General features: G+C 41.3%; 1 protein-coding gene across 1 annotated transcript in view; it reads left to right on the top strand.

Annotated features, from left to right (window-relative positions):
• ctnnbl1 (catenin, beta like 1) overlaps positions 1–13,539 on the top strand; it is a 220,812-nt gene that overhangs the window by 162,693 nt on the left and 44,580 nt on the right. Inside the window, exons 13-14 of the mRNA XM_068000628.1 lie at positions 6,523–6,603; positions 10,211–10,348. Of these exons, the coding sequence (XP_067856729.1) occupies positions 6,523–6,603; positions 10,211–10,348 (219 nt within the window). The remainder of the gene's footprint in view (positions 1–6,522; positions 6,604–10,210; positions 10,349–13,539) is intronic.

Genomic DNA, 13,539 nt, shown 5'->3' with positions numbered 1-13,539 from the left:
ACAGAGTTTACGCCAATGTGTAATGGGTGTCCAACGTCGCTGGGGAATTGAAGTATACAAAAGTTAATTTAAAAAGCGTCGTAATAAATTTCTAAGGGTGTTCACTTAAATCACACTAGCTCAAATACAAAATGTGAATGCTTGACTAATTGTACTGCTGGCTGATTCTTCAGACATACCAGAATCACAGTATCTCAGTTTTTCAGTGGTTCTACCTTAAAGAAGATCATAGAATCTTACCGCACAGAAAGAGGCCACTTAACCCATCTTGCCTGTGCTGGCTCTTTGAAAGAGCTATCCATTTAGTTCCATTCCCCTGCTCTTTCCCTATAGCACTGCAAATTTTTCCTTTTCAATTCTATGTCCAATTCCCTTTTGAAAGTTAGTATTGAATATGCTTCCATAACCCTTTCAGGCGTTGCATTTCAGATCATCATAACTCGCTGCGTTAAAAAAAAATTCTCAACTGGCGAAAGAACCAGATGGGAGTTATCTTAAACCTGTGTCCTCTGGTTATGACCCTCCTGCCACTGGATTTAACACCTCTATTAAATCTCCCCTTAACCTGTGCTTTAGAGTCATAGAGTTATACGGCACGGATAGAGGCCCTTCGGCCCATCGTGTCCGCGCCGGCCATCAAGCCCTGTCTACTCTAATCCCATATTCCAGCATTTGGTCCGTAGCCTTGTATGCTATGGCATTTCAAGTGCTCATCCAAATGCTTCTTGAATGTTGTGAGGGTTCCTGCCTCCACAACCCTTTCAGGCAGTGAGTTCCAGACTCCAACCACCCTCTGGGTGAAAAAGTTCTTTCTCAAATCCCCTCTAAACCTCCCGCCTTTTACCTTGAATCTATGTCCCCTTGTTATAGAACCCTCAACGAAGGGAAAAAGCTCCTTAGTATCCATCCTATCTGTGCCCCTCATAATTTTGTACACCTCAATCATGTCCCCCCTCAGCCTCCTCTGCTCCAAGGAAAACAAACCCAATCTTCCCAGTCTCTCTTCATAGCTGAAGCGCTCCAGCCCTGGTAACATCCTGGTGAATCTCCTCTGCACCCTCTCCAAAGCGATCACATCCTTCCTGTAGTGTGGCGACCAGAACTGCACACAGTACTCCAGCTGTGGCCTAACCAGTGTTTTATACAGCTCCATCATAACCTCCTTGCTCTTATATTCTATGCCTCGGCTAATAAAGGCAAGTATCCCATATGCCTTCTTTACCACCTTATCTACCTGTTCCGCCGCCTTCAGGGATCTGTGAACTTGCACACCAAGATCCCTCTGACCCTCTGTCTTGCCTAGGGTCCTCCCATTCATTGTGTATTCCCTTGCCTTGTTAGTCCCTCCAAAGTGCATCACCTCGCACTTTTCCGGGTTAAATTCCATTTGCCACTGTTCCACCCATCTGACCAACCCATCTATATCGTCCTGCAGACTGAGGCTATCCTCCTCGCTATTTACCACCCTACCAATTTTTGTATCATCAGCGAACTTACTGATCATACCTTTTACATTCATATCCAAGTCATTAATGTAGACCACAAACAGCAAGGGACCCAGCACCGATCCCTGTGGTACCCCACTGGCCACAGGCTTCCAGTCACAAAAACAACCTTCGACCATCACCCTCTGCCTTCTGCCACTAAGCCAGTTTTGTATCCAACGTGCCAAGGCACCCTGGATTCCATGGGCTCTTACCTTCTTGACCAGTCTCCTGTGTGAGACTTTATCGAAGGCCTTACTGAAATCCATGTATACCACATCCACTGCGTTACCCTCATCCACACGCCTCGTCACCCCCTCAAAAAATTCAATCAATTAGGGAGAACAATTCCAGCTTCACTAGTCTCTCCACTTAACTAAAGTCCCTTATCCATGGTATTATTCTAGTAAATTTCCAATTTTAAAGATTTAAAAGAGCCAACAGGATGGGCTGAATGGCCTCCTGTATTCTGTGATCTGGGCCTGCCCAATGTGGTGGTCCTGGCCTAATAACTCCTTAGAACATAGAGATTAAACTGCAGTAGTCCAAGGTGGTGGGGGGGGGAGAGCAGCAAAGTGGAATAAGTGAGGAGAGGAGAGAGCAGCCCATGGGGAAGGGGTGGGGAGAAAAAGAGAGCGGCCCAGTATCTGGGGAGGGTAGGAGAGAGTAGCACGGGGACTGGGGGAGGGGAGAGTGGGGAAGCACAACTCAGGGATTTGAGATGAGAGACGAGAGCCAGTCAAGAATTGGGAGGGAGGGACAGCAGCTTTTTGCACCATTTTAGTCCCACTGCCCCAATTTCCCTTCAGGCCACCCACCTTTCCCGCCTGCCCCCTCCCCCCTTCCCTTCCGCCCCCTCCTTCCCCTCATCTTCTTTCCCCATCACACCCCTCCATCTGTCTACCCTCCTTCCTCTCCACCACTATACCTTCCCCATCCTCCATGCCTGCACCTTCCCTTCCTCACCTGCTCTGCTCATTCCTTCCCTTCCTCACCTGCTCTGCTCATTCCTTCCCTCTCCCACTCCCCCCTACCCACTTTTATGTACCCTCTCTGCAGTTCTACTCCCCTTTCCTCTTTTGCCTCTGCACCCCCCACCCAATTCATCTCACCCCTCCCTCTGTCGGTTCTCCCCTTCTCTTTTCCCCCCCCCCCCCCAACCCCCTTTTATGGTCTGATAGGGCAGAGTAGCTAGAAACAGACTATTTCTAGTGATTGAGCAATCTAGAATAAGGGGACATAGATACAGGGTGAAATGTAAGAGATTTAAGACGGCGAGCAGGAGAAACTTCATTAGAGAGGATTGTGAGGCTGTGGAATGCACTAACCAGTGATTGAAGCAGAGATCATGTCAACATTTAAGAATAGATTAGATAGGTATTTGAAGAAAAAGAAAATAAATAATATGGGAATAGAGCGGGTACATGAGATTAAGATTATTGCTCATGTGGTGGATAAATACCAACTGGCTAGTTGGCCTGCTTTCGTGTTATAATTTCTATGTAATTCCTCCTAAACAATTCCTTAGCTATATGCAGGAAGCGCTGATACTTGTAACAATTTCTGAATGGGTTTAGAGCAAAACATAAGAACATGAGAAATAGGAGCAGGAGTAGGCCATACTGCCCCTCAAGCCTGCTCCACCATTTAATAAGATCATGGCTGATCTCCGACCTCAACTCCACTTTCCCGCATGATCCTCATATCCCTTGATTTCCTTAGAGTCCAAAAATCTATCGATCTCAGTCTTGAATATATTCAGTGACTGAGCATCCACAGCCCTTTGGGTTAGAGAATTCCAAAGATTCACCACCCTCCTTGAGTGAAGAAATTCTTCCTCCTCTCAGTCCTAAATCACCCATCCACTAGGCTATGTCCCTAGTTCTAGACTTTCCAGCCAAAGGAAACAGTGTCTCTCCGCATCTACCCTGTCAAGCCTTCTAAGAATTTTATACGTTTCAGTGAGATCACCTTTCATTCTTCTAAACTCCAGAGAATATAGTCCCATTATTCTCAATCTCTCCTCATAGGACAACCTTCTCATCCCAGGAATCAATCTAGTGAACCTTTGTTGCATCGCCTCTAAGGCAAGTATATCCATCCTTAGGTAAGGAGACCAAAACTGTACATAGTACTCCAGGTGTGGTCTCACCAAAGCCCCATACAATTGTAGCAAGACTTCCTTACTTTTGTACTCCAGCCCCCTTGCAATAAAGGTCAACCATTTGCATACCCACCAGCATTTACTACTGATAGAACATTATCTGTCTGCATTTTATATCAATATCTTGACTGGGCAATAATTCAGAGATGTACTCGAATCTTACAACATAGCATTTTATAGAAAAAATTATTTTCTATCTGAGCAACTACATTTTCATACATCCCTTCTCAATAATGTACTGCTACACAAGCATGAAAAATATTCTCGATATATTTGTGTCTTGTAAATGAGCTCTGCAAAGGCAGTTTGCTACAAAAAAAACTTTTCTTTCCTCTCCACTGCTGTTTGTACTTGTACTTAAAACTAGGTCATAATCTGTCAACTGTAACTCAGGTAATGGTCTATGAAATCCTTGTGCTATTCAGGGCAATAAAGCACAGGCTATTTTGTTCGAGATTGACAAGTCTTGTTGTCTTAAAAATAGGTCATAATGAAATTAAATGAAAGTGGTTGTTTTCGGGTGAAACCCTTTACATTCATTGTTGAATGGATAATAATCAATGGTAGGGAGCAGAATGTTCAATTAAAAGGAAAATACAGGCTCATCACAGGAACAGAATTCATTAGGGTGAGAATTGACCACATCCACCTTTACGACTTTGAAAAGTGGAAGAAAGAAATCCACTGCTCATTTTTAAAAAAAGTTAAATACATGATTTGATTCTTCCCCAGGGCCCTGTTGCAGTTTAACAAAAAAAAAGTTTCCTTGTAAACCAAGAAGTTTCACTTTTGATAAGTTGCAAGAAAAATTAACACTTGTATTTGACCTCAATTTGTTTCCATTTAACAGTTAACTTTAATTTCAATTTGTATTTACTAGTTGACTGAACCTTGATTTTAATGGATGAAATTGATGTAAAATTAGGCCGTTCTGATCAGGCATGCTCTTGCCACGTTCTTGACCAGTTACACCCCAATTGGCAATATCCACAAGACACTAAGTGAAAGCAAGAAGGGTGTTGGCACCTTTGTCTGCCATTTAGGGACATATTTCAACTGCAGTGCTTCATGACTTCTCCGTTTATGCCTTTTTCCTATATTTATGAATAATGCTTATTAAAGAAGACTCCGACATCTAAATGAGTAATCTCCCTCATTTCATCCTGCTGCTCTTCATCCTTGAAAGATTTGTTTCTTTAAAAAAAAAGTTCACACAGCATATTATTAACAGAAATGAAAGATAAATTGAACAAGCTGTGAAATGAGTAGAGACCAAAGGGAAAAAACCTTTCACTGCCTTTGTTAGGTTCATGTGCAAGGCACTTACGCTGCATTTTCAAATATATTGAAAATATTATTCACACTCGTATAACAGTGCTAACAGTACATTGTTGTGACAGTATATTTGAAAATGTAGTTGCTCAGGTATAATAAAATTTACATTATAAAATGCTTTGCTATAACGCCTTAGTACTTCATTGATTCAATGCTCAGTCCCAGTATTGATGCAACATTATTGTCTAATGTTTTTGAAAAAGCATTTAATTCGAGTAATGAATGTCACTTTTATCCTGCTGTTTTTTTTAATGTGAAATAGCTTGGGCATGTTGTTGCCAGAGAGCCATTCTTATCTAGATTTATGTGTAGGTTTTGCATCATCACTGTGCAGTCTATGGAGAGTCACAGAAATAAATGTGATTTATGCCACCAATGCGGATTCATATCACCAAATGAATATTCATGTGTTAGTTCAAATATGCACATTGCATATTGCATCTGTGGTGAGGATGAAACAGACTGTCATGGTGCAAGATGTTCAAGAGACTGTCCACTGTGTTCAGTTCTGGGCACTGCACCTTAGGAAGGATATATTGGCCTTGGAGGGAGTGCAGCGAAGATTTACTAGAATGATACCTGGACTCCAAGGATTAAATTACGAGCAGAGATTACACAAACTGAGGTTGTATTCCCTGGAGTTTAGATGATTGAGGGGTGATTTGATCGAAGTTTTCAAGATATTAAGGGGAACTGATAGGGTAAATAGAGAGAAACTATTTCCGCTGGTTGAGGAGTCTAAGTCTAGGGGACATAGCCTAAAAATTAGAGCCAGGACTGAAATTAGGAAACACTTCTACACGGTGGTAGAGGTGTGGAACTCTCTTCTGCAAACGGCAGCTGATGCTAGCTCAATTGTTAATTTTAAATAGATTTTTGTTAGCGCTATATACCTTTAATACCTTTGGTTAAAGCAGGTATATGGAGTTAGGTCACATATCAGCTATGATCTCATTGAATGGCAGAACAGGCTCAAGGGGCTAAATGGCCAACTCCTGTTCCTATTACTTCCGTAGTCATGAAACCTCCACTGTCCCTATCTCTCCTTTTCCCCTCTCCCGTCCCATCCAAAAAAAGGCTGCTGATTAATAAAGCCACCGAGAATCCCTCACCAATCAGTCAAAGGTCCTAGTTTTTATAAATTTGGTGAAGTTTTTTTTTGATAAATGATGACATGCCACTACTACAAGGCTTCCTAGTTGATTGTATATGCTTTGTAGGGCTGACATCATTTTACATTCCTGACAAACTTTATTGCCACCACCTCCTGTCGTCTTATTATGTGGCTCTCTGTCAAGTGGGAAAAGCTGAAAATAGTCAGCGATTTGCACACTGCTAAATAGTATTCCTGCTAGGGAGTGATACTACCACTGGCTGCACTACTGCAATAAATTCTAGGCTGTAAAATGTGATAGTTTTCTATAATACAGTCTGTGTTTAATCATGAATACTGTCCTCGAAAGAAGCTAGCTGATTTGTTTTTTGCAAATTACAGGCTTTATGTAGACCTCGATTGATGGCTATTTGTGTTTCTTACAGGTCGACCGACTGATGGAGTTGCATTTTAAGTACCTGGAAGCTGTGCAGGTGGCTGACAAAAAGATTGAAGGAGAAAAACATGTATGCATAAGTTAGTCAGGCAACAACCTTGGTTTCTGTCTCTTGCAAACTTTTATGTTAATCTCTGGCACAACTGCTTGTTGGTTGAATTTGATTCTGCGAACAGTATAACCTCGAGGGATTATATCGATGTTTTTTGGGAGGTTTGGGGTGGGGGGAGTGAAGATAGCATTGTACTTAACTTCAGGTGATGTGTTGTGCCATTTCATTTTAGTAAATGAATGTGTGGAACTGTGGGACGGAGTCATACAAAGTTAGGTTAATCATAACTAAAGCTACCCAGTCAATCCTGGCTTTTATAAGATATCACTGCAGAGAGAATTGTTAATTCATTGTTTGTGACTGGGCAGGCACAAAGTGTAACTCCTATGAAGGTAAGCATGAAATCAAATAAAATGCAAAGAAAAATCTACAGGAGAGGGAAAGCCTCTGGAGAATACATCTAGTGCAAAGTACTCCCCTAAACATGTGCCCTTTGTGACTCTCCAACCAAGTTGTCACCATGAGGTAGAGAACCAGCCTGGCCTCCATTTGCTAATATGGAGGTGAATGATTTGAACTGACCTGATTGCCAACCTGTAGGCACCAAGCTAGGAAACATAAGTACTGGTCAAAAATACAATAGAACCAGCTGGCAGTAATCTTTCCAGATAAATCTGGTTTAGCATCCAGGCTGGTATGGAGAATAACTTCCAAATCAATGAATGAAGCTGCCAACGCCATAAAGCCACATTAGAAGATCAGCTCAGTGTAAGTGAAGTCCCAAGATGGAAGATCTGCATGGCAAAGAAAATTTGTAAATTGACAATAACTCCCACCTAGTAGTAGGTATGTTTATTTTTGGGGGGATAATACTGTATGCGGTAGGTAGCCCCTCTCAAGTATGGCTTCTGCTTGGTATACACCCTTCATCTGCAGCAATACAATTGTGAATAAGCTCTTGCTCTTTCAGTCACTTGTCTTGGCCTTTGTTGCCATCTTCTGTGGAGTGGTAAATATGTAGAAGAGGTTAGGTCTTTAAAAGAAGGCACTACGAATGTATGTAAGCACTAGTTCTTGAGAAGAAAAATAGTTGCTTTAAGTACAGATGTTACAGATTGCCAGTGTTACACCCCTGTTCAAAAAAGGGAGAGGGATAAACTCGGAAATTACACGCCAGTCAGCCTAAAGACAATAGTCCAGGACAAAATTAGGTGGCACTTTTAAAAAATTCATTCATGGGATGTGGGCGCCGCTGGCAAGGCCAGCATTTATTGTCCATCCCTAATTGCCCTTGGTGAGCTGCTGCCTTGAACCGCTGCAGTCAGTGAGGTGAAAGTTCTCCCAAAGTGCTGTTAGGCAGGGAGTCCCAGGATTTTGACCCAGCGAGGATGAAGGAACGACGATATATTTCCAAGTCAGGATGGTATGTGAACGTGCAGGAGGTGGTTTTCCCACGCGCCTGCTGCTCTTGTCCTTCTAGTTGGTAGAAGTCATGGGTTTGGGAGGTGCTGTTGAAGAATCCTTCAGTTATGTGGAGAGACTGGGGAGGCAGTTAACAGGAGATTTGATAGAAGTGTTCAAAATCATGAACGGTTTTGATAGAGTAAATAAGGAGAAACTGTTTCCAGTGGCAGAAGGGTCGGTAACCAGAGGACACAGATTTAAGGTGATCGGCAAAAGAGCCACAGCTGATATGAGGAAATACTTTCTTACGCAGTGAGTTGTAATGATCTGGAATGCACTGCCTGAAACGATAGTGGAAACAGATTCAAAAGTAACTTTCAAAGGGAATTGGATAAATACTTGAAGGGAAAAAATTTACAGGCCTATGGGGAAAGAGCAGGGGAATGGGACTAATTGGATAGCTCTTTCAAAGAGCCGGCACAGGCACGATGGGCCTCCTTCTATGCTGTACGTACTATGACTATGAAAGAGGAACCAGCCAGTGGAATTGGCCAGGGAACTCCCAATGTGAGTCTTGGAGTAAGTCGAATTTTAGTTCTGTCGTAAATATAAACTGGTCCAAAATACCTTCTATTAGAGAAAAATAAAATACACCAAGAAGGTAATGCATGTCATGGAGCAAGTTACAAGGCTAGAGTTTGAGTGTTCAGAAATTCTAAACCATACTACCATAACTCACCTAAGATCAGCTAATTTGTAAAGGTTCGAAACTGGAATCTTTCTGGTCTGCATGGTTCGGTAAGGTACTAGGTGATGGTATCAAACGTGCTAAGAGCTTTTTTGGATGTGGGAATGTGCAGATTGCTTTCATGGAATTTCTTACAAGACAGACCATCTGATAACCCTGTCACCTAAAGATAAGATCATAACCTTGAACTCACCAGATATACAGTATTAAAATGATAGCATCAATTAAAATTCTTGAGCAAATTCCAGTCATGAGGATAGTGCTCCTCTTCGAATTAAAAAAAGTCTTTTTTTAAACTGTTGCTGCATTCCCGCCACCACGTTGACCCCTCTCAGGTGGGAAGGTTTGAACCACGACCTTCTACACAGTTCCTGTGAGTTCCATATCAGCCTGCTCAGAACATGCATCTGTTTCAATTTCAATTTTAAAAAAAATTAGAGACCAGTCACTAAATTTTAAATATTTTCTGTTTGGCTGGTGAACTATTTAATAGTTTTCAAACCACTTGAAATCGCCCAAAAGTTTATGATCTTATGGCTCAGTACTATGCTAGATAGTGCTACCAGAAAAACCCAGACCCTTTTTTTTTAAGTGGAGAGAAATCTACAGATTACATTAATTGACTAATTTTCTTACAGGGCAGAATATGCAAGTGCAACATGACTTCCTGATGCAATCTGCTTCACTTACGTGAACAGAGAGTAGCTTAAATGTTAAAAGTTTTGACAACCCCTCCCCACGTTAACTGAAAGGTTCTAACATACCCATTTTGCTCATTTTTAATCAAAGTGTATAATACATGCTTAAATCAATAACATATGTTTAAAGGTGTTAATGGTACATATATCTGTTAAAATAATCAATTCAGAATAACTGTTAACTCATTATTCACTTTTGAAAAGTGTGCATATTTGTCTAAGTTCTTGAATGTCCAATTAGCTATAAAACTGTTGTTTGTGAAGAAGTTTTTACATTTAACTAGTGCATTATGGTATTCTCACAAAGCCCCAGAGTGTTCCACAACCAATAATTACTTTTGAATTAATTATTACTGTGTAAACAAACTAAGGTTATTTAATTATAACTATATATACTGGACAACAGATATGTTTATTTTCCTTTATTTAAAAAAAAGATCTAGAGAAACCATCCTCCATTTCTTAAATTAGAGACAGTGACAAACTGTTGGAACTAATTCCATTTCTTCAGCTCACCAAATATTGTTGAACACAGACAGTTAGTATTAAGAATTGATGCTTTTTTCTTGAACCATGAAATAGACTACATGCCTCAAGTCATTTCTTTTGACCTTTCCCTTCCTGCTTTTTCACCATTTTAAGTAGGTGACATGGTCGAGATCATAAGGAAGAGATGTATCAATTAAATAAACCTAATAACACATTTATTTTGTTGCTGCAAATCAAAATGTTTATGGAATTTATCCTAAAACTTTGTGCCGTCTGTTCTTTTCAGGACATGGTCCGTCAAGGGGAAATAATTGATGATGATATGGAAGATGAATTTTATCTGAGGCGCTTGGATGCCGGCCTTTTTGTCCTTCAGCTGGTTTGCTTCATTATGGTGGAGATCTGCAATGCTAGTATCCCTCAGGTGATTTGAGAATTGACTCATTAAGAATTATTCTTGTTCAAAATACATCTGTGTGATGAGTGCATTCTTTATTACTATCAGTCTGACATAAAATTGAGGCCAACTTGCAAAAAATAATCCATTGTGATCATTGCTTCACAATTGAACGACATCAGCGAAAATGAAAATATTGTCAAGTGAGCTTGGTAGGTTGCTACTAGGCACAAAACAAATATATATTTAGTATGTGTGCATTATTTTCTGTTTTTCCTTACTTGAAATTGTGTTTCGGGCTGTGAAATTAATCCTCCTAAAATAGCTTGTTACATGGATAATGCTCATGGTTTGACTGTTTGAGAACTGAGTCTTATAAAAGATAAATGTGACCATTCATTCACTCCCCAGTTGATAAGTGAGATTTATCAGTTTTGTAACTTTTTAGGCACCTGCTTCATTTAGAGCACATTCATCTCCCCAAGTTCCACTTTTCTCCTATCAGCATCAGTCAAATTGCACGACCACAAATAAGAAAAAAATATTTTAGAACAGTTATCCACTATCGACCTGTGGCTACAGCTTCTTATGAATTTGAGAATGTTTTAATATGTTCACCAGAAAATAGAACTCTGTTTGTTTGAACTTCAGAACTTACATAAGTTACAGGAAGAGCTTTCCTTCAATACAACCCTCTCTGGAGCCAGAATATGTCAATTATAGTATAACAAGGATAGGACACAATGGGGTATTCTATCCAGAAGTGAATGAGAACGGGGTGCATGCTGACGTCACCTCCATTCTTTCATTTAATCCCCCGCCTGTCCATTATGGAAAGTACCTAACCTCTTCTCAGGTTGCATCCCGAATGGACTTGAGCAAAATGCCACAACAACTTGCATGGGTGTAAGCTTGGCTTGATCGGTTGCCTGTGAGTCAGAAGGTTGTGGGTTCAAGAGTCATTCCAGATCTTGAGCACATAATCTAGTCTAACAGTTGTTGGGAGCTGAACAGAATGGCTTTGGTTTTGCCAGTGTTGAGTTGGAGGAAATTTCTGCTGATCCAGGAGTTGATGTCAGCTAAGCAGTCAAACAGCACAGTGATAGTCAAGGAGTAAAGGTGGTAGCAGAGAGATACAGCTTGGGTGTCATCAATATTCATGTCAAAGATGTTTAATGCCCACAAGTGATTGTGCTCAGTGGCAGCATGTAGAGGAGGAAAAGAAGAGGCCAAGAATGAAGCCTGTGATGCGCCCAAGATGACCATGTTGAGGTTACTGGAAGTAGCTATTGCAAGAGAGTTTTTATCGAGGCAAGTAAAGTGGAATCAAGGTAGAGCAGTTCTACAGAGGTGGACTGTGAAAGAGGATGGAATGTTTTACTGTCGAATGCTGCTTGTGCAGGAGGTAGATGCAGTGAGCTTTGGGGTGATGGGTGAGAAGCTGTAAAGTGATAGAGTGAGGGCAAGGGTATTGAGGGCCTGGGCTGGGAGGAGGCAGCAGAGTGGATGGTCTCCATTTTTGTGACAAAGAAATCCATCAACTCCTCACAATTATGATTGGAAGTGAAAATTGAATGAACAGAGGAAGGAGATAGATGAGACTGGAGTTGTCTTTACTCTCCGGGATAATCCTGGATTAGTGGGAGGTTCTGGGCAAGGAGAAGGTGCAGTATTGCTTTAGATGATTGAGCCAGATGCATTGAACAATCAGACCAGTCATGTTCCAAGTACACCTTAGCCTGTGGCTCTCTGCTGTAAGAAGATGGGGATTGGAATTGTACTTGATGGGCTGAGAGCAAGAGGGCAGGAAATAGTGATTTTGAGAGGCTGTTGGAAAGAGATTTGGCGAATTGTTTTGTTACAGGTTGTTTTGGAATCTGTAGTTAGGCAGAGTAGCCTCAGTAAGAGGGTAGGAGTCACCATCTGTGAGCCAAGTTTTGGTAAGGCACAGGATGTTGATCGATTAATCTAGGATTGTGAATGATAGCCTTATTTGCCATTTTGTGTGGACATTTTGAAGAGTGATGCAGAGTAGGTGGAGAGTAGGAGATCCCCAGATGTTTGCAGAGTGGAGGAGATTGGAGAGGTTTGTTCTCAGATAGAATTGCGAGTTTTATGGGTACTGCAGTTTTTCAGAGGGAAGATGGGCATCTTTTGTGCTGAGATAGGGAAGTAAGGCAGTGTGGATTGCTTCTTTTGGAGATCCAATGACAGGAGCTGCTATGGGTTTGGTGGAGGATGCCTCGAGTGGAGTAGATGCAAGCTGTTCAGGAGGGACTCAGTCTTGGAGCAGTGGCAGAATAGATAATTAGAGGAGTAGTGACAAGTAGATTGGAGCCTCAGGCAGTAGAGTCAAGGAATGGGAAATGATTGTAACAGAGACCAAGAAAATAGTAGAGGCAAAAGAAGGAGAGGGGGTTAAAGCAAGAGGGGAGATAGATGATGGTGAGTTTGTGGTGGTTGTCAAGCTAGCTAATTAGATTTGTGAGTTTTACAATCCCAAGCCCACTTCCTACTAGTCCATGGGATAGCATGTTAATATACTAATGTATTGTTTCATTTGTTTTCAACCTGCCTGTTTCCTTGAATAGGCAGAAAGGAACTAAAGCAAGCAGGTGGAAAACAAATTAATGTAACAGTAGATGAATAGTTTTTAGAGTGGTTCAGGAATGATGTCTTTTGTGGTATTACATGTTGTCTGGCTAAGTGCTTGTGCCTTAGGAAGATTATTACAACAGCATAAAGAAGCTACCTTTAAATGAAAAAGAGCTTGCTGGTTATTGGACGTTACCTATATTGCTACCACACAGCAGGAAGAGGATTATTCCATATTTGCCATAACTACCTTTTTAACAAATACCTCATTCTTTTTAACTAGTCCTTTTTTAGAGGAGTAGTCCTCAGCTTTAATCAAACACAGCTTGGAGTTGTAAATAACATGCCACTTTGGAGGGTTGGATTAGCAACTAACATACTGCTGTAGTGCATGTTGTGTTCTCGCTCTGCACTGCCCCTCGCTCTGCACCGCCCCACCCCCCCAATTCCGCTCTCCTCCAGCATCCTTACTGTTGAAATCAAGACTGATTGCACCATCTACTACAGAAACTCATTCTGTTAAATTAAAGCTCCATGGCTCCCTCGGTTTTTTTCTTAAAGTCAAAACCTAAGCTTAGCATTCGTAACCACGGTTTGATTTATCTTGTCTCCTCTTCTCAACC

The sequence above is a fragment of the Heptranchias perlo genome, chromosome 19, assembly GCF_035084215.1.
Source record: "Heptranchias perlo isolate sHepPer1 chromosome 19, sHepPer1.hap1, whole genome shotgun sequence".
Lineage (NCBI taxonomy): Eukaryota > Metazoa > Chordata > Chondrichthyes > Hexanchiformes > Hexanchidae > Heptranchias > Heptranchias perlo.
The sequence above is the reverse complement of the archived record's forward strand: the minus strand, read 5'-3'. Positions and strand labels throughout refer to the sequence as shown.